The following is a 21,058-nucleotide window of genomic DNA, read 5'->3' as shown; positions in this document are numbered from 1 at the left end:
ATGTCTGGTGTGGCCAGCTCTGGTGTGTGTCCATCTCTGGCGTGTGCTCATCTCTGGCTGTGTCAATCTCTGAAATGTCCATCCCTGGAATGTCCATCTCTGGAGTGTCCATCTCTGGCTGTGTCCATCTCTGGAATGTGTCCATCTCCGAAATGTCCATCTCCAAAATGTCCATCTCTGTGTCCATCTCTGGAGTGTCCATCTCTGGAATGTCCATCTCTGGAATGTCCATCTCCGGAATGTCCATCTCTGGAGTGTCCATCTCTGGAATGTCCATCTCTGGAATGTCCATCTCCAGAATGTCCATCTCCAGAATGTCCATCTCTGTGTCCATCTCTGGAGTGTCCATCTCTGGAATGTCCATCTCTGGAATGTCCATCTCCGGAATGTCCATCTCTGGAGTGTCTATCTCCGGAATGTCCATCTCTGGAATGTCCATCTCCGGAATGTCCATCTCTGGAATGTCCATCTCTGGAGTGTCCCTTGGCTCGCCATTGCTTTGGCCGAGGCACTGGGTGATTTTTGGTCCCCCAGAGTGACCAGCAGCTGAGGATCTGCTCAGTTCCCATTTGGTGGCCTCAGGTGACCACAGAGGTGACCACAACCCCACGTCTGGGCTGTCCAGCTCTCCCACGCTCGGTGCCCTCGGTTTGGTGGCCCCAGATGACCACAGAGGTGACCACAGAGGTGACCACAGCCACCCGTCCCTGCTGTCCAGCTCTCCCAGGTCCCTCCCTGGCCGTGTCCCCTCCCTGTCCCACCCACCCCGAGTTCATCTCTCGTCAGCAGAGCTGAGGTTGGCGATGAATCCATAAAACAGAACAAAACCAACGAAAAACAAAACCAAAAATTACGTTTGACTTTCATACATGAACGAAAGAAAGAAAGAAAACAAAAAACGAAAAAAAAAGCCCAAAATCAAACCCAACCCACCCCAAAATCCTGGAATGTCTTTTGAAAACACACAATAGGCAAATTTCTACAGTTCATCCCCCCTCCCACTATTTTTTCTTTTTCTTTTTTTTTAAATTTTTTAAAATTTTTTTTTACTAGCACGGCACTCACTGTGGGTTTTTTTCTTTTTAGTATGTAAAAAAAAAAAAAAAAGGTCAACTTTCCTATAAACATACAGCACATGACCAATTTTTTCCAGCTAATGTACAAAGTGCGACCACGAGGGGAAGGTCAGAGAAGAGCTATTTTTTTGTTCCTCTAGGAATTCTATTTACAGCTGTCCACGGACTTTCTGGGGAAGGTGGTGGCAGAGAGGTTTCTGCAGTGCTCCCTCCTCTTCGTTTTGGGGATTTTTTGGGGTCCTGCCCTGGGGGGAGGCGGTCAGGACTGGCTGTCCACTGGAGAGGAGATAACAGGAGAGATTCCATGGAATTGAGCTTTTCCTTCCGGCCGAGCAGGAGGGTGTTTGGTCGGGAATTCCAGCGGGAAGGAGGAGGGATTGGCACGGGATGGCAGCTCTGAATTCCAGCACCCAGGAGGGCTCAGGTTGGGAGGTGATCCCAGCTGGGGATCAGCAGCGTTTGGCCTCTGAAACGCTGTTAAATATCCAAAAATCTCTTGTTTCAGCAGTGCTGGGAATGATGCTGAGAGGAATTCCAGCAGGTGCTTCCATCACTGCTCCCACTCGTGTCACACCCTTGGTCCCTTGGGGGCTGCTGTTGGGAATGACATTTCAGCCAGGACTGGAATTGCCAGGAGTTTCCCTGTTCTTTCAGAGCTCTGGGATCGGCTCTGGATCACCAGCACCATGACCCAGCAGTGGCTTCTCTGCTCTCCCAGATCTCCGGAGCAGAGCAGGGAGAGGCTTTGGGATCACACCTCGGGATGGCCTGACCAGTCCAGGGCGTTGGGGCTCCTCTGTCCCTCTGGGAATTGTGTCCCTTTGGCCTCTCCAGCTGCAGGTGCCACACTCTGCCCTGGGAGGGATGTGGGGATGGAAGTGCTTCCCGAGCTCTGTGATCCAGGGAATGCTCTGGCTCTCTGTGTGATCCAGCTGCACGAGCAGAACTGGGATTTCTGGAGCCTCTGGATGCAGCAGCCACCCCTGCCCAGAGCTCCTGCACGAGAGAGACCACAGTGGAGCAGGAAAATCCTCCTGGGAATGTCGAGCCGGCTCTGCCGGAGTTGGGAAGCAAAGCTGGTGGGATGCTGGGGATCCAAGCCCTGCTTTGGTCAGGACAGGTGAGCATGTCCAGGTGGCTCCAGGGACAGTGGCCTGGTGGCTCAGGATGGATGAAGGGGACAAGGCAGGGAACAGCCCAGGAGATGTTCCAAAACAGCCTCGGATGGCTCAGGAAGGGTGGAAGAGGCAGAAGAGAGATGAGGGAATTGTCTCCTTTGGAAAAACTGGAGCAGAACTCCTCCCACCACGTGGTCCCTCAGGGGACAAGAGCAGATTTTGCTGTCCCAAAGCAGAGATCTAAAGCGGCTCGGTGCATCCCAAACCCCCACAGCCCCTGGGGGACACTGACCTCTGCCTGTGGCCACTCAGCTCCTGCTCCATCCCAGGGCAGCTTTCCTGGCCCTCTCCATGCCAAACCTCCTGGAGCAGCGCAGGGAGGTGAGGGAAAGCCTCAGCACCACGGGATATCTGCCCACGAATCACCGAGGATCATCCCCACCGGCAAAGGAAAAGAAATATTTCACGGCCAGGAGGGCAGTGCCTCAGTGGTGGTGGCTGGGTTGGTCCAAGCAGGGACAGGAGGTGATGCAGGAGAAGGAGAGGAGAAAAGCAGGGGGATAAATCCAGGGGAAAAGACCAAAAAAGATCTGGCTGAGAGGGGGAGAGAGAGAGGATGCAGCAGCAGAGGGAAGGGGCTGTGGGACTGGACTGTGCAGAGGGGTGGGAGCTGGGGATGGACAGATGGATGGAGGGGTGGATGGATGGACGGACAGATGGAGGGATGGAGGGATAGATGGATGGATGGAAGGATGGATGGATCCATGGATGGATGGTGGATAGATGGATTTGGCAAACATTCCCCCAGGAACGAGAAAAGAGGGAATGCCTTGGGAAGGTGAAATTGTCCCTGCGGTGCAAGGAGGAGCAGCTGGGATCTCCTTCCCCTCCTGGCTGCTGGCACAAAGCCCTCAGCTCCTCCCCCTGGCTCTGTGTCCATCCCAGGCAGGGGCAGAGCCTCCAGCCCCAGCTCTGTCCCCTGCCGGGTGACTCCCGGGGCAGAACCCAGCTCTGCACTCGGAGCTGTGCCCCTGCCCTCTGCTCTGTGCTCCCGTGGCCAGCTCGGGGACAGAAGGGCCACCAAGAGCCCTCGCCGTGTCCCCTGGGCGTGTCTGGTGTATCCTCAGCCTTTCCTCGTGCCAGGTCAGCGCTGTCCCCTGTCCTGCTGCTCTGCTGCTGTGGCATTGGTGACAATCAGCTCGGAATTGGTCCCTCAGAGCAGCAAACGTTGCCCGTGCCCTTCAGCTCTGCTCCTCCTGCAGCCATTCGCGTTTTCCAAAGGTCCCAGGCTGGCTGGAATTCCCTCCTGCCCCTGCTTAGCAGCAATCTGACCCTGCTTTGGGAAGCCACCAGCGAGGAGGGAGGGTAGGCTGGGCTGGGGAAATCTGCTGTCCCTTGAATCAATGTTTTCCTGGTTCTGTTCGTCCTTGTGGTTGGTTGGTTTGTTTGTCTTTTCAACAAGTCCTTCCATTTGGTCCGTAGGTTCTTCTGTGGTCCCGATTTACATCACCCTTAATGCTCAGCCTGGTTATTCCTTCCTATACAACATTCACCAAATTTACAGCAACGGAAAGAAAAGGAAACAAAACGAAACATTTTTTTTCCCCTTTACAAAGAAAGAAAAAAAGCGCTCAATTTGGCTTCGACTATGCCAGCTACCTAGGGAACGGAAAGTCCAGAAGTGTGGGAATGCCGTGGCCAGGGGGTTTGGAGGGAGGCCTTGGACTGGGGCTAATAATTGCCCCCAAGCCGTTGTCTCTGGCCACACGAGGAGTCAAGCCCCAGAGGCAGGAGTTGCCTCGGGAATGCTCTGGAGGAGCCGATCCTTGGAGAGCCCGCGGCTCCCAGCGGGGCGGGACGGGTGGGGAAGGAGCAGGATCCCTGGCAGGCAGGCAGGCAGGCCGGATGTTGTCTCTCTCTCTCCAGGGCTGCCCCGGGGCTCTCAGTAGGCCTGGCCCGTCTCCACCGGCAGCAGCCCCAGCACGGCCGAGTGCTCGCCCAGCTTCATGCGGCGCTGCGTGGACAGGCTGACGTTCTTGGCCAGGTAATCCACGGCGGCTGGAGAGGAGGGAAAACAGCGATGGTGAGCAAACGGCACCGAAACGGTCATTTAGGGGTCAGAACTTCAGCCCCGCCGAGGGGTGACCAGCAGAGACTGAGGGGACAGCCCGGGGCTGGTCACACCCACCGGGGACATGCTGCTGTCCCGGGAGAGCTCAGAGCTGGGATGGCACTGCCAGGAGAGGGACAAGTACTGCTGGGGATCGGTGCAGCCCAGGGGAGGGGAGGGAACGCAGCTCTCTCCTGAAAAGAGCTAAAATCCCACCGTGGAAAAGGGGGTGCTGAGGGAAACACCTGGAAAATTCTGCCATGGAAAAAGGGGTTCGGAGGGAAATGCCTGAAAAGAGGCAGAATTCCACTATAGAAAAGGGGGTTCAGAGGGAAACGCCTGAAAAATTACACCGTGGAAAAGGGGGTTAGGAAGGAAATGCCAGAAAAGAGCTAAAATTCCTCCATGGAGAAAGGGGGTTCTTCCTGGAAAGAGCTGAAATTCCGCCAAGGGATAAGGGGGTTCCGAGGGATCTGCCTGCAAAGAGCTCAAATTCCGCCAGGGAGAAAGGGGGTTCACAAGGAGCTGCCTGAAAAGAGCTGAAATTCAACCATAGCAAAAGGGGGTGCAGAGGGAGCTGAATTCCGCCATGGAAAAAGGAGTTCCGCGGGAGCGGCCTGAGGCCGAGCCTGAGCTGATGGTTTGGGCTAAACCTTCCAGGCTCCCTCCCTGCGGGCACAGCCAGCTCCTGCTGCCGGCGATGCTGCTGGAAGTGATTCCAGAGATTTCCGCAGAGCTCGCCGGGTCTGGGCTCTGCTCTGCCTCGCCGCTGCTGACCCACGGCTGCGAGCTCTGCCTTCCTTCCCCGCATGGAAAAGGGATCTGGGAAGGGAGCGGATGGAGGAGCGGCTGGAGGTCCCGCGGCCGGCCCGGGGTGAGGGACAGCAGCGGCACAGGGCGGTGACACCGCTCATTAGCCGGGCTTCACTCAAAGCCCCCTCCCTGCCGCTAATGGCCCCAATTAGATTAATCAGGAGCTGGCAGGAGCTGCCCCAGCGGTGCCAAGGAGTAAACAAATCTCAGCCATCAGCGTCCTGTCAGCGCGGGCCCCAGAGGAGCTCCTTCCGCGCACCAATCCTGATTAGACTTGGCAGATCCATTAGAATTCCCTTCACGCTCCCGCGTTCCATCACCGGCATCATTAACACGGGAGCGGCATGGATCCGCCATTCCCGCTGCCTTCCCGCTGGGATGGAGCGGCTCCGGGACAGGGAGGGAGCGGAGCCAGCCCGGTGGAGCTCCGGGATCCTGGGATGACCCAGCAGCTCTGGACTCGGGAATGTTGGTTGTGGTTTCTCCACCTTCCAGGGAATGTCCACGGTGGAGCTCCCAGGATCCTGGGATGACCCAGCTGGAGCAGCCCCGGACTGGGGAATGCTGGTTGTGGTTTCTCCACCTTCCAGGAGGTGTCCAACTGGAGTTCCCGGGATCCTGAGATGACCCAGCTGGAGCAGCCCCGGGCTGGGGAATGCTGGTTGTGGTTTCTCCACCTTCCAGGGAATGTCCATGGTGGAGTTCCCAGGATCCTGGGATGACCCAGCTGGAGCAGCAGAGCTGGGGAATGCTGGTTGTGGTTTCTCCACCTTCCAGGAGGTGCCCACAGGGTTCCACCCCCAGCTCCGGCTCTCCTCCAGAGCTTTCCAGCTGGGACTCCTGATATTTCAGGGAATCACATCAAGTGGTGGCTCTGGGAGGCTGCAGGGAAAGAGGGATTTCACTCCCGGGACACTGCGGTGGTGGTGGCTCTGTCCCTGCTGTCACCCACTCTGGGTGGCGTCGGGTGGCACTGGGGGAAGGAGGGAGGTGAGCAGCTGGAGCCCAGAAAATCATGGAATCACTGAGGCTGGAAAAGCCCTCTGGGGTCATGGAGTGCAGCCCTTACCCCAGCACTGCCCAGCCCATCCCCAGGCACTGTATCCACACTTTTGGGAACAATTCCAGGGATGGTGTCCCCCTGGGCAGCTGTGCCAGTGCCTGACCACTCTTCCCTGCAGGAATATTCCCCAATCTCCAACACAAACCTCCCCTGGTGCCATCTGAGGTCATTTCCTCTTGTCCTGTCCCTGTTCCCAGGAGCAGAGCCGACATCCCCCAGCTCCAGCCTCCTGCCAGGGGGGAGTTGGGAGTCCAATGGCAAACCCATCCTTCTGGAAAACTCCGAATATTCCTTTCTGTGCCAGCGGGAAGAGTCCGAAGGCACTGGGGTGTCCCAGCCAGGAGTCAGGGATGAGGTTTGTTGGTTTAATGGGGCGAGAGCCAAAACAAAACCAGGAATTTAGGGAAGGTGCTCCTGGCGTTTGTTAATCTATTTGTGTGAGAAAGTGAGGCTGGGTTTGTTTTTATAAAGCAGGGAATAAGGAGAATTTGGGAGAGAGGGATTCTCTGCAGGCCATGAAAGCCACAGAGCTCTGATCCCCAAACCCTGGGTTTGTCCCTTGTCACACCGAGCCTGTCCCTTGTCACACTGAGCCTGTCCCTTGTCACACCGAGCCTGTCCCAGCGCCAGAACCCCCATCGATATTATACATTCTACTCTATTATTGAAATCACACACTGTGTTATCTAATTAATACATTGTATCACCTAAAAAGAGTTTTGATACTTTCACACTGCATCAGAGGAGGAAGAAACCTCGGATTGAGCTGAACACGGATAAATGACCTCGTGGAGGTGCCCTGGCACCGACGGGCAGAATTGAAACAGAATTTGGGAGGGAGTGAAGAATCCAAAAGGAGGAGGAATTGGAATTATCTGCTGAGCAAAACATGCACTGGGAAAGGCAGGAAAAAATGTTGTTCCAGCAAGGTCAACTGCACGTGAGGGGAGCTGCAGCAGGACTAATTAGCAAGGCAAACTGCGGGGAGCTCGTCACCAAGGGAGTGACAAACCGGGACAGGGGGGCCAGAAAACAACAGAAACCAGGAAAGGAGGCCCAGAAACAACACAGACAGGGCTGTGTGAGCAGCTCGAGTGAAAATCCCCGCAGCAAACCCAGACAAAACCTCCTTTCTCTTTCCTTCCTTCCTTCCCTCTCCCTCTCTCTCTCAAACGCAGCTCGTCCCCTTATTTTATTTTTTACACACATGGGTGTGACTAACGCCTCGCCCAAGGGAATCTTTATTGGAAATACATGGTATCGGAATTTGTTTAAGATTTTTATCAATAGCACGTGTGTCCAGCCCCACATCCAGAAGCGAGGGGAAGGTCAAGGGGTCACAGATCAAACTCCCGACAAACAAAAAGAGGAGGGGCGGGGGGGCCGCTATTGATCCCGTCTGCCGCCACAGCCGGTTCTCATTGAGCCCGAGGAGCTGAGGACATTAAAGGGCTGTGACTTTAGGGGAGGGAGCAAAGAGCCGCGGCCGAATGCACCGAAGGTCACCGAGGACACGCAGTGGGCAGCGGGGCAGCTCCCGCAGGAAGAGGATGCACCTTTAACCCTCGCCGGGTCACGGCAGAGTGCAGAGGAGCAGAGTGGAGCGGCAGGGTTAGCGCGGCAGGTGAGCCTGGCCGGGCTGTCCCTGTCACCAACAGCCCTGCTGGGCTGGATTTGTCACCCATCAGGACAGCCAACAGCCGGGCTGTCCCTGTCACCAACACCCAACCGGGCTGGGTCTGTGACCCACCGGGACAGCCACCACCCCCGACCGGGCTGGCCCTGTCACCAACACTCCTGGCTGGGCTGTCCCTGTCACCAGCCAGGACAACAACCCTGGCCGGGCTGTCCCTGTCACCAACACCCCTGCTGGGCTGGGTCTGTGACCCACCGGGACAGCCACCACCCCCAACCGGACTGGCCCTGTCACCAACACCCCCGGCCGTGCTGTCCGTCACCAACCAACACCCCTGGCCGTGCTGCCCCTGTCACCACCACCCCGGGCCAGGCTGTCCCTGTCACCAGCCCGGAGAGCACCCCCAGCCCGGCTCCCTCTGCCCCTCAGCTCCCAGGGTTCGGCTCTACAGTGCAATTCCAGCCCACCCCGAGCCCCAGCCCAGCTGATGAATACGTTCTGCAGGAAAAGCTCCAAGGCCTGGCCTGGGGAGGGCAGGGCAGGGAGTGACACACTCAGCTCGGCTTTACAATCCCAGCTTTGCCCTGGCTGAGCAGGGTGAGTGTGTCCGGAGCTGCAGGGCTTGTGGAGAAGTTAGAATTGCAGAAGGAGAAGGAGCTGGGAATTGCCCTTTGCTGGCAGAAAGGTTTTACCTACAATATTTCACCAGGGCTTTAGGATTGCAAGGGGAGGAGCAATCCACGCCTGACGAGCAGATTCCCTTTTTACCTCCGGAAGGACAAACCTCCACGAGTATCCCACCCAAAATGTGGGATCCGGATGGTCAAATCGGCATTTCCACCCCTCGCCCCACTCCCTCCCTCTGTCCCGCCGCTCCCGGAAGGGGGCAGTGACCCCAGCACTCACTCTGGCCGTACTGGCCGTACTGGTAGCCGGCCACGGGGTCCACGCTGTAGCTGGTGGTGCTGTAGGTGGGGGGACAGTAGGACTGGGACGCCGGGAGGCTCTCCACGGACTTGATGGAGTCGCTGCGCTGGCTGCAGCTGGCCGAGATGGAGTTGGAGGTGTCCAGGCCGCCGTGGAGGGGAGAGATGGAGAAATCAGCCTGGGGCTGGGGCGGAACGCCGCTGGGGTTGCTCAGGATGCTCATCACCTGCGGAGACACGGGAGGGACCGTCAGGGCTGGGGGGGAAGGGAAACAGCCCCGAAAATGGTACTTTGTGGTGTACAACGTCCAAACGGGGCTGGAGAGACGAGCTCTGCTCCCGCCAGACCCCCGGGCAGCCCCGGGGATCTCCTTGGAAGTTCTGACCAGGGATCGTGGAGAAGTTCCTCCTCATCCCACTCCACCTTTGGGCTGGAAACCCTGACCAGGAATCATGGAGAAGTTTCTCCTCAGCCCACTCAGTTTTTGGGCTGGAAACCCTGAGCAGGGATCACGGAGAAGTTCCTCCTCATCCCACTCAGTTTCTGGGGATGTTTCACTGCCCTGCCTACAGCCTGGGCTGTGCTGGAGCACCGGGAAAGGAACAACCCTGGGACAAATCTGCTCATCACCCACTGCCGGGGTGAGCACGGGAACCAGGAAAAGAGGGAGAAAAACCCCGATTTTCCTGAAGGGAGAGGGGACAGCCCCTGTTTTGGGAAGTCAGAGCAGGGCCTGGTTTGCAGAGGTCCCCAAGCGAAGCAGATCAAACCCTCGCTGGCTTTGATGCAGCTTTAGGGACTGAACTGTCCGAGTTCTCTTTGCCCCCAAATGTTAAAGGCTAACAGGTCCTGGTCCGGCTCGTTTCAGCACTCGGCTGGAAAATGTAATTCAATTTGCACACAAGAAACCTTCCTGCTTTGAGAGCTGAACCAGATGAACTAACTGGGTTTTGTTTTTTTCCCTTTTTTTAATTTTCGCAGCAAAAATGCCAGATTTGTTCCCGGGGCTGAGCTCGGGGTGAGGCTCTGCCCTTCACACGGGGGAAGCCAGGGATCAGCAGAACTCCCCCGGGGTAATTCCGAGCCCAGGGTGGAAAGAGTTGGCGGCCGGGGAAGGGAATGGGCGATTGCTGCTGCCCTCGGTGCTGTGGGAGGCTGCGGAGGGGCAGAGGGAATGCTCACCTCGGGGGGCCCGGCCGGTGCTCAGATGCCGAGCGGCTCCAAACCTCCGAATTTAGCATAACCTTATTGACATCAATTAAAGTGGCAAATTGGAAATATTTGGAGCCTGGCAAGTGGTAAAATGAGCCCTTTATCCCCCAGCAGCGGCCTGGTGAGCTTTTGTGCCGGGGATGCATTCTGGGGAAGGGCTCCGGGGGGGTTGGTGGGGCCGGGGCTCCCCTTCCTGCTCACCCCGACACCTTCCCGGCCCCTCCTCCCTCACCTCGGTACCCGAGCAGCCCCAGGATGAATGCCCAGCCACGAGCCGAGCTCTGCTTCCCAAAGAAAAAGCTTTTTTTCCTCCTCCTCCTCCCCCGGAAGGCTCCGGGAGTCCTGCAAAGATGCTTTGCCTTGATGAAAATCCCCTCCCGGCTCGAATCCTGCGCGGGTGTTGGGCTGGGGGGAATTTGGGGGCGCCTGGGACCCCCTGGAGGGGGAGGTGCTGGGGAGGGGTTGGATAAATCCTGGAGAATGGAAATCCTGGGGAATCCATGCAACCCCGAGCACGGGGCTTGTCTGGGGTGTGGGATGGGGGAATGGGAGTGGGGTGTGAGCCAGGGAAGGGTTCCTTTGGCCCTGGAAGGGCTTGGTCACCCCAACCATGGGTTATTCACCCCAACAGAGCTCCTGCAGCCAAGGAGGGGCTCGTTCACCCCAAGAATGGTTCATTCACCCCAAGAACGGTTCATTCACCCCAAGAATGAACCCTCCACCCCAACCAGAGCTCCTCCACCCCAACTAGGGCTCCTCCACCCCAATCAGAGCTCCTTCACCCCCAACCAGGTCTCATTCACCCCAAGAATGGCTCATGCACCCCAGCCAGGGCTCCTCCACCCCAACCAGGTCTCATTCCCCCCTCCTCCTCCTCCAGGCTTCCCACTCTGCACCGAGCTCAGACTTTGCTGCTGCTCCCCAGAAGTTAAGCCAGGCTCAGCTGTTCCCACACTGAGGCTCAGCCGGAGCCTAAATCAGCTCTGCCGAGCCTCCAGGCACAGCTCAGGGCAAGGATTAAGCCCCGAGCTGCCTCGATGAAGATGTTCAGCCCCAACTCGGACCCAAATTGTGCCCATGGAGCTCCCTGGCCCGTGACAGCCCAAGGACGGGGGGTGAAGAGAGGGAAGTGAATTTAAATATTCAGGAGAGTGGATTAATCCAAGGATGGGCAGAACACAGACCTGCTGCCTCCAGGCTCCTGCAGGAGCGGGGAAATCATGGAAGGGTGGCTTTCCCAGCTGCAGAGTTATTTGTAGGCTGTCCCTAAAGTGGGGTCAGGAACTCTGCTCTGGCTCAGCCCCGAATGCCCTTGGCTGGGGGGAGAGCTCGGGGCTGGAGCATCCCTGGGGCTGGAGTATCCCTGGGGCTGGAGCATCCCTGGGCTGGAGCATCCCTGGGGCTGGAGTATCCCTGGGGCTGGAGTATCCCTGGGGCTGGAGTATCCCTGGGGCTGGAGTATCCCTGGGGCTGGAGTATCCCTGGGGCTGGAGCATCCCTGGGGCTGGAGCACCCCTGGGGCTGGAGCATCCCTGGGCTGGAGGTGCTGGATCTCTGTCCCTCGGGACACCCAGGACCCCCAGACACGGCTGGAGCTGATCCACGAGCAGACCAGGCGTTTAAAACAATAAACATGTGCAGAAAATACAGACGTGGGGATTAGGAGTTATTTTGGGGAAGCTCTGCCCTTTTTCCTGGCCGTTCCTGAGCTGTCCAGGTCTGGAAGTGCTGCCTGGCTCAGAGGTGAGCCAAGCCCTGCAGGTGCAGAGAGGATTTTTCTGGAATGGCTCAGAGGGTTTGCAGTGCTCTCCCTCCACAGAGTCCCTCAGCTGCTTTTGATTACCCCGAGAGAAGAAAAGGCTCCTTCCCCGAGCCAGCAAGAGTCACATTAACACTTCCTTTTAGGAAAACAGGGGGATGTAAAGCAACGCCGGCAAATGAAACCCAGACTCACACTCGGAGCTCAGGGAGAGGAGGAGATGCTTCCAGAGATGCTGCTAAAACCAGTCAATGGCTGCAATCAGCGGGAATGGGGAGCTGTTCCCAATCCCAGCTCGGCCATGGACCCACCAGGGCTGGTGGAAGTCACTCCAGGCAGGACTGAGCTCCAGCAGCCCCAGGCTGGGCAGTTCCCAGCCCTGCTCATCCTCCAGGATCCCTCTGCACAGCCCCGACCCTGCTGAAGGAGCTCAGCCTGCCCAAGGCCTCTCTCTGGAAAGGACGGGCTGAATTTCCCTCTGGGAATCCATGGGGGAACAGCAGGATGCTGGAATTCCCTCCCAACCCTTCCAGGCTGAGCTGAGCCCATCCCAGTGGGGATGCCCATCCCAGCTGGATGTTCCCATGGATTTGGGGTGGCCGAGGGGACATTGATGGCTCAGCTGAGCCCCAGAATCTCCAGCCCCTTTCCCCACAGTGCTGACCACGGGAAGAACTTGCCTTTCCCAGGCTAAAAGGGATTTGCAGCTGAACTCCCTGAGACTCTGCACGGGTTTATCCCAGGGCAGATCCAGCTTTCCCCACCCTGGGACACGAAGGTGTTTGGAATAACGAGCGAACCAGAGATTCCCATTCCCCCTTTGCCACCAGCACGGATAACTCCACAGAGCCCTGCAGCCCCACGTTCCCTGGCTTCTCCTTTCAGCTGCAGAAACTCATTTGCCAGGCAACTCTTGAACTTTGGATCCCCTCCTGAAGAATGCAAAGTCCTTCTACCTTTCCTTTCTGACCTTGCTGGCTTCTAATTTATTACTTCTTGGTGCATTATCATCGCTAACGAAAAATCAATACCCACTGCACATCTGTGAGGGTTTATCTGCAGGGAAATCTGCTCCCTGTCCATCACCGGGACTGACAGCCATCGCCTTCCCTCCCTCTCATCCCTGTCCTCTCCCTTTCCCGTGGCTTCTCCTGTCCCAAATCCACCCCGTGGGCAGAGTCGATGCCAGCCACGGGGCCACCAGCCTCGTCCCTTCCCTTTCCCGAGGTCACCTTTGCGGTGGGGAGGAGCAGGCAGAGGTCCCCATGTGCTGGTTGATGCACAAAGACCCTCCTGGATGAAAGCACAGCTCCCGCTCACCTCCCGCTGCTGCTCCCTCCCTCCCCACCCTCCTCGGCAGCTCCCCCCGTTCCCCCCCGGGACGTTTCATCGCTCTCTCCCCTACTTTAAAAGAAGGGGAGTTAAAAAAATGTAATTAATTCCCTCCATTTCTGAGCTGGCCCTCAGGGCCTCTGGCCGTGGAAGCTGCAGCGGGGGAAATGTGCACCCTTTATGATAAACGGAGGCGGCTTTGGGAAGGGAAGCGCAATTAGGACCTTCCAGCTGGGCAATCAGGCTCGGGTTTTGGGGGGAGGGGGTCAGGGGTGTCCGGGGGGGCTGGAGGGACACCCGGGGATGGGCAGAGATGAGAGATGGACAAGGGGAGGGTGGCACTGGGGGTTGGTGGTCAGGCCTTGCCCCAGCAGAGCTGGTGCTGCTCCTCGGGGCTTCCTGAGATCCAAGGGACATCCCTGGAGTGCCCACGGCTCCTTCCCTGCCTGGGGACCATCCCGAGATCCATGGGACATCCCTGGAGTGCCCACGGCTCCTTCCCTGCCCTCGGAGCTTCCTGAGATCCCCAGGTGATTCCCTGGAGTGCCCACGGCTCTGTCCCTGCCCTGGCAGCTTCCCGAGATCCCCAGGGCATCCCCAGCAGCTCTGGCACACAGCAGGGACATGGCAGGCATTGAGGGACACATCAAGGGACCATCCATGGACACATCCATGGACACACCCAGGGAGCATCCAGGGACACATGCAGGGACACATCCAGGGGCCATCCAGGGACACACCCAAGGAAACATCCAGGGAGCATCCAGGGGCCACCCAGGGACATATCCAGGGACACAACCAGGGAGCATCCATGGACATATCCAGGGACACATCAAGTGACCATCCAGGGACCATCCAGGGACCATCCAGGGACCTTTGAGGGACAGACACATCCAACAGACACACCAAGGGACCATCCAGGAACACACCTAGGGACACACCCAGGGAACGAGCCCGCATCCCAGGCACAAGGCAGGCAGGGAAAACCCGAGGAAGGAGCTCCTGGCAGTGCCCTGCCTGAGGCTGTGGTGCTGCTTTCCTGGGAATGGGGACAAATCTCTCTGGGAAAAAGGCTGGGAATGGGAAGAAATCCTTCCTCCCTGGGAATGGGATCAGCTGGACTCTTTGGTGCTGCAACGGGCAAGAAGCACCTGGAAATTCGGTGAATTTCTCAAATCTCTCTGGGTTTCAGCTCCTGGGCTGTTCTCACTTCCCTTCCCACTTCCCTTCCCACTTGCCTGCTGGGAAACCTGCTGGATCCCAGGGATTTAGGGAGGACAAGGACTGAGCTCTCCCAGTTCCTCCCGGGAGGATCTCAGTCCCTGCCACCCGCGGCTGCTCCAGGTCACGCCCTGCCCTCCTGGAGAGTTTTGGGTGTGGACTCAGCTCAACCTTCCCCATCTTTTTTTCACAGCTTGCTTCATTCATCCTCTCCCTCTCCCCGGCAGAAGGAAATTCCCCACATGAACGCTTTTTGATCTCCGTGGATTCATTTCCACTTGGTGGGGAGAGGAAGAGTCGATTATTCCATACATACATTAAATGGGAACAAAATGAAGAGGTGACTGTAGGACGACTGAAAGCCGAAGAAAGAGTTAGGAGGAGATAAATACACTTTCCCCAAAGATCTCCACTTGAAAGGAGGATAAATATATGCAAATATGCCCCTAGGTAGGACTAAAATGACTTGTGTAGCAATCACTAACACTGCACTCACAAAACCAAGCAATTAATTTCGAATATTTTCTAAATCACCAGAGCCAGCTGAGCTGGATCCCAACATTCCAAACCCAGCACCCATTAAAGTCGCTCTGCAGCCAAGGATCCAGAGGGTGCCTCACACTCCCTGTGCCTGGAAAACGTCTGATCTGGGTCACTGCAGCTCCTTCCTCCCAGTGGCACTTCCAGCTGGATTTTGGAGGAAACTGGAGCAGTGTGGTGGGGTTTGGTGGGTGTGGGGATGTTCCTGAGGGTCTTGGAGGGCTTTTCCAAGCTCTGTGATTCCCAAGCTTGGTGATTCCCTGCAGAGTCACCTCGCTGACCTCAGACACAGCCCTGGCTCCCTCTGGCACGAACGAGGCTGTGATCAAAGCCTCCACTTTGATTTTGGGGGATTTGAATTCAACAAACCTGGGCTGCTCCCTGGCCTCGCCCACCTGGGGGTTGGTTTGTTGATCACGAGAGTTTATCCTGGGAGCTTCCTGAGATCCCCAGGTGATTCCCTGGAGTGCCCACAGCTCCCTCCCTGCCCTTGGAGCTTCCTGAGATCTCCAGGTGATTCCCTGGAGTGCTCACAGCTCCCTCCCTGCCCTGGCAGGTTCCCGAGATCCCAGGTGATTCCTGGGCAGGGAGTTCATCCCACTCCAGGAGCTGAGGAGAGCGGTGGAGGAGCTCCCACAACCTCACAACTCCTCCTGCTCCAGGAGGGCTCCAGGGCTGCCATATTCCAGGTTCCAACCCCAAACCTCCTCTGGAAAACGGGAGGGAATCTGGGAACGCAATGTGTGTGAATCCTTCACTCCCTGCACCCCCGGCACAGATGGCTCCAGACCCCTCCGGACTGCTCCCAGTCAGCAAACAACAAACCCGGGAATGCCATCGGCGCCGTCAAACATCCCAGGGAGGTTTCAGCGCCCGAGGGAAGGTCTGGGACACGGCGGGTGACATGGGATGAGCGTCGTGTCCTGCAATGGCCCTGCTGGGCCCGATGGATGGGAAGCTGCCACACCGACGATGGAGAGGCTCGGGGTGCCGGGGGTGGGATGGAGCCGGGAATGCGATGGAGCTGCGGCAAAGCGGAGCTGCACGAGGGAGGAGGAGGAGGAGGAGCGGGGAGGAGGCAGTGGGAGGTTGTTACCTGATTGTTCAGGGCTATGGTGAGGTTCCACCGGGAGCACTGCATCTCGTTTTGGGCACCCTGCTTCTGTAGGGATGTACAAATCACAGACAAGGTCTGAGGAAAGGCTCTGCGCTACACACACGGCGCGGGAAGGGAAGGGCTCGGCCCGAGGGGAGGAGGAGCAGCTTCAGTGAGAATGCTCTGGGAAGGAGCAGCGGGAATCCCACACGGGAATCGGAAACACCGCGGGGTCAGACATCCACTGAGGGCCCTGAGGAATCCCGTGGGAGAAACACCGTTTGGGGAGGAGGAGTGGGAATTGCATTAAAAACTGCCTGGTCGAGAGACATGAGCCATGGTCCTTGGGCTGGGGACACCAAACTCTGCCTGGGGACACCAAACTCTGCCTGGGGACACCAAACTCTGCTTGGGGATGCCAAACAACTTTGGGACACCAAACTCTGCTTGGAAACACGAGCCACTGTCCCTGGCTTGGGGACACCAAACTCTGGCTGGAAACACAAGCCCTGGTTCCTGGTGTCCCCACAGCTTTGGGACACCTGTTTGGAGTGGGAATTGTATTAAAAACTGCCTGTTCTGGAAACATGAGCCATGGTCCCTGGGCTGGGGACACCAAACTCTGCTCGGAAACTCTGCTCGGAATGGGAGTTACATGAAAAACTGCCTGGTCCAGAAACACGAGCCACTGTCCCTGGGCTGGGGACACCAAACTCTGCTTGGGGACACCAAACTCTGCTGTCCTCCAGAGAAAAGTGGGTGGCAAAGGCTTGGCCAGGCCGGATAGCCAGGGAGGAATCACCACGATGTTTTGTGGAGCAGGGGCTGGGGGAGGCCAGTGAGGTCCCAGGCCTGTGGACATCGATTTCACTAAGCAGGAAACACCAGAGGAGATGAACTCCTTCCTCCCAGAAACAGGAGAGACTTGAGCCAAAAAGGCCAATGAGCACCTCGATGTCCCAGACTCTCCAAGGGCTCTGATTCCCAGGCACTGCTGGGCAGCTCCCCTGGCAGTTTGTGCTGTTTTCCCTGATTTCATTGGGATTGCAGAGACATTTTATAAGGAATAACTGGGACAAGGCCTGGGCTGCCCCAGTGCTGCTCAGCAGAGCTGCCCCATCCTCCTGACTTTTCAGTCACTGCAAGCAAACTCCATCCTGGTGCTGCTCCCATCCTTCATGGATTTAATCCTACATTTCCCCATGAATATATTGGAAGGGAGAGTCTCCATGGGAAAATCCCTCGTGAAATGTGAAGTGGCTCTGGGATGGTTTACCCCAAGTATCCATGGCAGGAATATGAATCCTTACTCATGCAGTTTTGGGGAAAAGTCACCTGGAAGGAGAAAGCAGGAAGGCAGAACCGTGGAAAACTGGAATTCCTAAACAGTTCCAAACAAATGGAAGGACTCAGGGTAGATTTGGAGTTGGAAATGGGCTGGGCTTGTGGCTTTTGTTCTGCACTTCCATTTTGGGGTAAACTCAGACCTGCTGGGGGCAGGTGGGGAAGGAAAAACTTCAGGGGCTTGGTGAGGGATAAAAAATGCCAAGGAAGGACCAAACCCATGCCAAGGTTCCTGATAAACCAGCCCTGGATCTGTGAGAGCAGCAGCGAGGGGACACCAGCAGCACCAGGGTGAATCCCAGCTGCTTTGGGAACTCTTTTAATTCCCCTCGGCAGCACAGACTGACAGAGCCAGGCCGACAGAGCCAGGCTGACAGAGCCAGACTGACAGAGCCAGGCCCAAATCCACCGCTTGGGCTCCTCTTCCTCTCACCCCTTTTCCTTCCTCTCTCTCATTTCATTCCCATTCCCTGTTCCCAGCAGTGCCTGCAGCCCCCTCTGTCCCCTCTGTCCCCTCTGTCCACTCTGTCCCCTCTGTCCCCTCTGTCCCCGCTGTTCCTGCAGCCCCTGCTGCCCACACTGTCCCCACTATCCCCGCTGTCCCCAATGTCCCCACAGGCCCTGAAGCTCCCACTGTCCCCGCTGTCCTGTTCCCGTTGTCCCCACTGTCCCTGCTGTCCCCACTACCCCCACTGTCCCCGTACCCCTCGCTGTCCCCACTGTCCCTGCTATCCACACAGCCCTGCTGTCCCCACTGTCCCTGCTGTCCTTGCTATACCCGCAGCCCCACTGGCCCCGCTGTCCCTGCTGTCCCCATTGTGCCCACTGTCCCCTCCGCCCCTCTGGCTCCTCTGTCCCTGCTGTCCCAACTATTCCCTCACCCCTCACTGTTCCCACTGTCCCCTCAGACCCTGCAGCCCCCGCAGCCCCGCAGTCCCCGCAGCCCCGCTGTCCCCGCAGCCCCCGCAGCCCCGCTGTCCCCGCTGTCCCCGCAGCCCCTCGGTGCTGCCCGGCACTCCCCAGCCCGATTCCCCGGGATGCTCTCAGCCCTCTCCATCCCCCCGCTCGCTGCTCCCGGGCGGTGCGGGGGTCGCGGTGCAGCCTCTGTCGGTTCGGAAGGAGCCGCAGCACAAAGACCCCCCTGGGCCCAGCGCTGCCCCGGGCGAGGCTGCTCGGTGGGCTGATAGCCCCGAACCCCCGTGCCGCTGATCAATCGGGGCTGATCAATCACTCAGCTCAGGCGCAGCTCCAGCGCGCTGTAGGACACCCGCTAAGGCCGGCCGGAGCCTCGGGGCTCCCGAGCCCATCGGGAGAGGTCAGGGAGAGATGAAACAGCGCTGATGAGCTCAGCACCGAGCTCGGAATAACCCGAGCTGGCCAAAGAACGGGAGGAAGGGGAATCAGAGGCGCTTCCCATCGCCAGCTCCCTGCTCGCTCGCTTTCCCCGTTCCCGGCGGTTTTCAGGGTGAGGGTTTCTCACCCAGCTCGCCCCAAAGACCCAGCAGGATCTCGGGGGATCCTGGGAGCGCCTCGGCTCCGTTTGGGTTTCCTCAGGCTGCCACAGGGGGGAAATTTTAAACCAGGACCTCTTTTTCCTTCACCCAAAGGAAAACCACAGCTCCCGAGCCCAAGGAAATGCCTTTCCCAGCCCTGCCGTGTGCTCTCCTGTGGCACCGCTCCCTGCTGCTGGGGAGCACTGCGGTGTTTCAGCATCAAACAGGACCCTCCAAACCTCCCCAGAAAATCAGGGATTAAAGACACGGAATCTGGTGCGGAGGCAGCGGTGTAAACGAACAGTGGGAATAAAGCGGGGAGGGAAGCGGGATCCGTGCTGAAAACCAGGATGAAAGAGCCTTGTCCCCCCGGTTCAGATGTTCAGCTCTTCCCTGCTCTGCTCCGCGGCCAGGCTTTTCCCTTCTCTGCGGGAAGAGCCATTCCCGGAGCTGCTCCGGGGAAAGGAGCCCTTTGTGTCCCCTGCTTGTCACACCTCCGCACAGCTCCCGCCCTGCTGGATCCCAGCAGCTCCAGCTCCATCCTGCGCCACCCAAAGAGGAGCCTGGGGACACCTGGGTGGCCAAGGGGACTTTCTGGGCAGGACAGGCAGGGCCCGAGTGCATTCCTTACATCCCAGAGCTCATTCCTGCCCCTCCGGTGGGACAAACCTGGCAGGAGTCACTCCCTCTCCCCAAATCCCGCTCCTGATCCCAAATTCCTGACTCCGACTCGGTTCGGATCCAAACCCCGTGCCCGCTCTGATCGGGAACTGCCCCGCCGGGAATCGCGGGCAGTGCGAATAAAACCCTCCAGGACTGACTCAAACCCATTGCGGCGCACAAAGAGCACAACCAAACCTTTCCCCCGCAGCGATAAGAAAGCCCCGGAGGATCGGGGTTTAGATCCTATCCCTCCCCGAGTCCTGCAGCTCTCCAAAAGCCGCCCGGATGGAGTTTTCCTGCCGAGATCGAGGTGCTTACTTAAGCAGGGGCTGGGATTAATCCCTCCCTGGGTATTTCGGCTCTGCCGCACCTGGGGCAGCAGCGGCAGCCTCGCTGAACTGGCGGCGATTATTTATTTGTGTGCTCATCACAAACTGGGGAAGCCTCTGAACACGGAGGGAGAAAAGCAGGAGCTCCTGGGTTAGCACTGCGTGTTTGCCCGGCACGATTCGAGCTTTTGCCGCCTCTGAAGGCGCCCCAAAATAAAATTAAATTAAAATAAAAATTAAAAAAAAAATTAATCTTTTAGAATCACAAAGCAAAGCCACCACGAAGCGATCTGGAGCATCAGAGCGACAAAACGCCTCTTTTTAAAAACGTAATTTTTTTTCTCACGGGCGCCATCGATTGCCTCGAACGAAGCGATTTTTTCGGTTTTTTTTTTTGCTTTTTTTTTTTTTTTCCTTTTTGAGGCGAAAAAGCCACCCTGATGAAAGGTGGCTGCCTGCTGGCAGAGCTGCGCCTGTGCCAAGGCGCTGCCTGGTTAAAATCCAACCTTTTCCTGAGGCAAACCTCCACCGAGCGGGATGTGATCCCTGATCCCGCACATCCCTAGCCCTGCCGGACAGACGCGACAACTTTATTCCTTAACCCCACAACTGCCGGCTGAGCTACGAGATTTTAATGAGAATTTCTCGATCCAAAACCTCCAAAAAAACGGCAAATCCTCCCTTTGTGCCCATCCTGGCTGCGCTGCCGAGGGTGCCACACCCTCCACGGCTCGAGCAGAGTTTTTGAGGCATCTCCTGCCGCAGAAGTTTAAAAAGCACACAAGGCACGGCTGATCCCGAGATAAATGGTGGAAAAGGGATTAGAGATACTTAGCGGAGGAGAGGGAAGACTCAGGAAGGGCTGATCATTTCAGAGATATGACTATTTAAAGATAATGATTGCATAAATTTAATTAATGCATTTTCATGCTGCAAATGGCCGTTTTGTAATTAATGTATCTGGCCTCGCTAAGCATGGGAGATCACATCTCCCGCCCCCTCCCCTCCCGAGCCCCCCCTCCGCCTCCCGTTTAATGAAAGACAGAGAGCAGATGACAGAAACAATTTGTCAGCCAGCGCGGGTGTCAGATGCCTAATTGGTTGCGCTGAGTTAGTGCGAAGTGAAGGGGGAGAGGGTCGGGGCTGGGGGGGTTTTTCCCTCTTTATCCCGAGCTCCGGGGTGGGTGTCCGCGCGGGGGGGGGCTGCAGAGAGGGGCGACAGTGTTCCTCGTTAATCGCTGCCGATTAGGACGCAGATCGGCTGTGGCAGGCGCTGGGCAGTGACAAGCAGGGGACACCCGCGCGCACAGCTGGCAGATGTCACCG

General features: G+C 57.5%; 1 protein-coding gene across 6 annotated transcripts in view; it reads right to left on the bottom strand.

Annotated features, from left to right (window-relative positions):
• Positions 1-1,096: 1,096 nt before the first annotated feature.
• Positions 1,097-21,058, bottom strand: part of PAX7 (paired box 7) — a 107,525-nt gene continuing 87,563 nt past the window's right edge. For 4 of the 6 annotated variants that reach the window (XM_085079823.1, XM_085079825.1, XM_085079824.1 and 1 more), the window contains exons 9-10: positions 8,723-8,969; positions 1,097-4,252 (exon numbers count right to left, since the gene is read on the bottom strand). In XM_085079823.1, coding sequence (XP_084935949.1) covers positions 4,137-4,252; positions 8,723-8,969 — 363 coding nt within the window. In that variant the 3' untranslated portion in view covers positions 1,097-4,136. Of the gene's footprint in view, positions 4,253-8,722; positions 8,970-15,903; positions 15,970-21,058 lie in introns of all 6 variants that reach the window. The other 2 variants (XM_085079821.1, XM_085079822.1) reach the window with 1 other exon arrangement.

The sequence above is a fragment of the Lichenostomus cassidix genome, chromosome 21 (assembly GCF_008360975.1).
Source record: "Lichenostomus cassidix isolate B80296 chromosome 21, HeHo_3.0, whole genome shotgun sequence".
Lineage (NCBI taxonomy): Eukaryota > Metazoa > Chordata > Aves > Passeriformes > Meliphagidae > Lichenostomus > Lichenostomus cassidix.
This window is presented reverse-complemented; position numbering and strand designations above follow the sequence as displayed.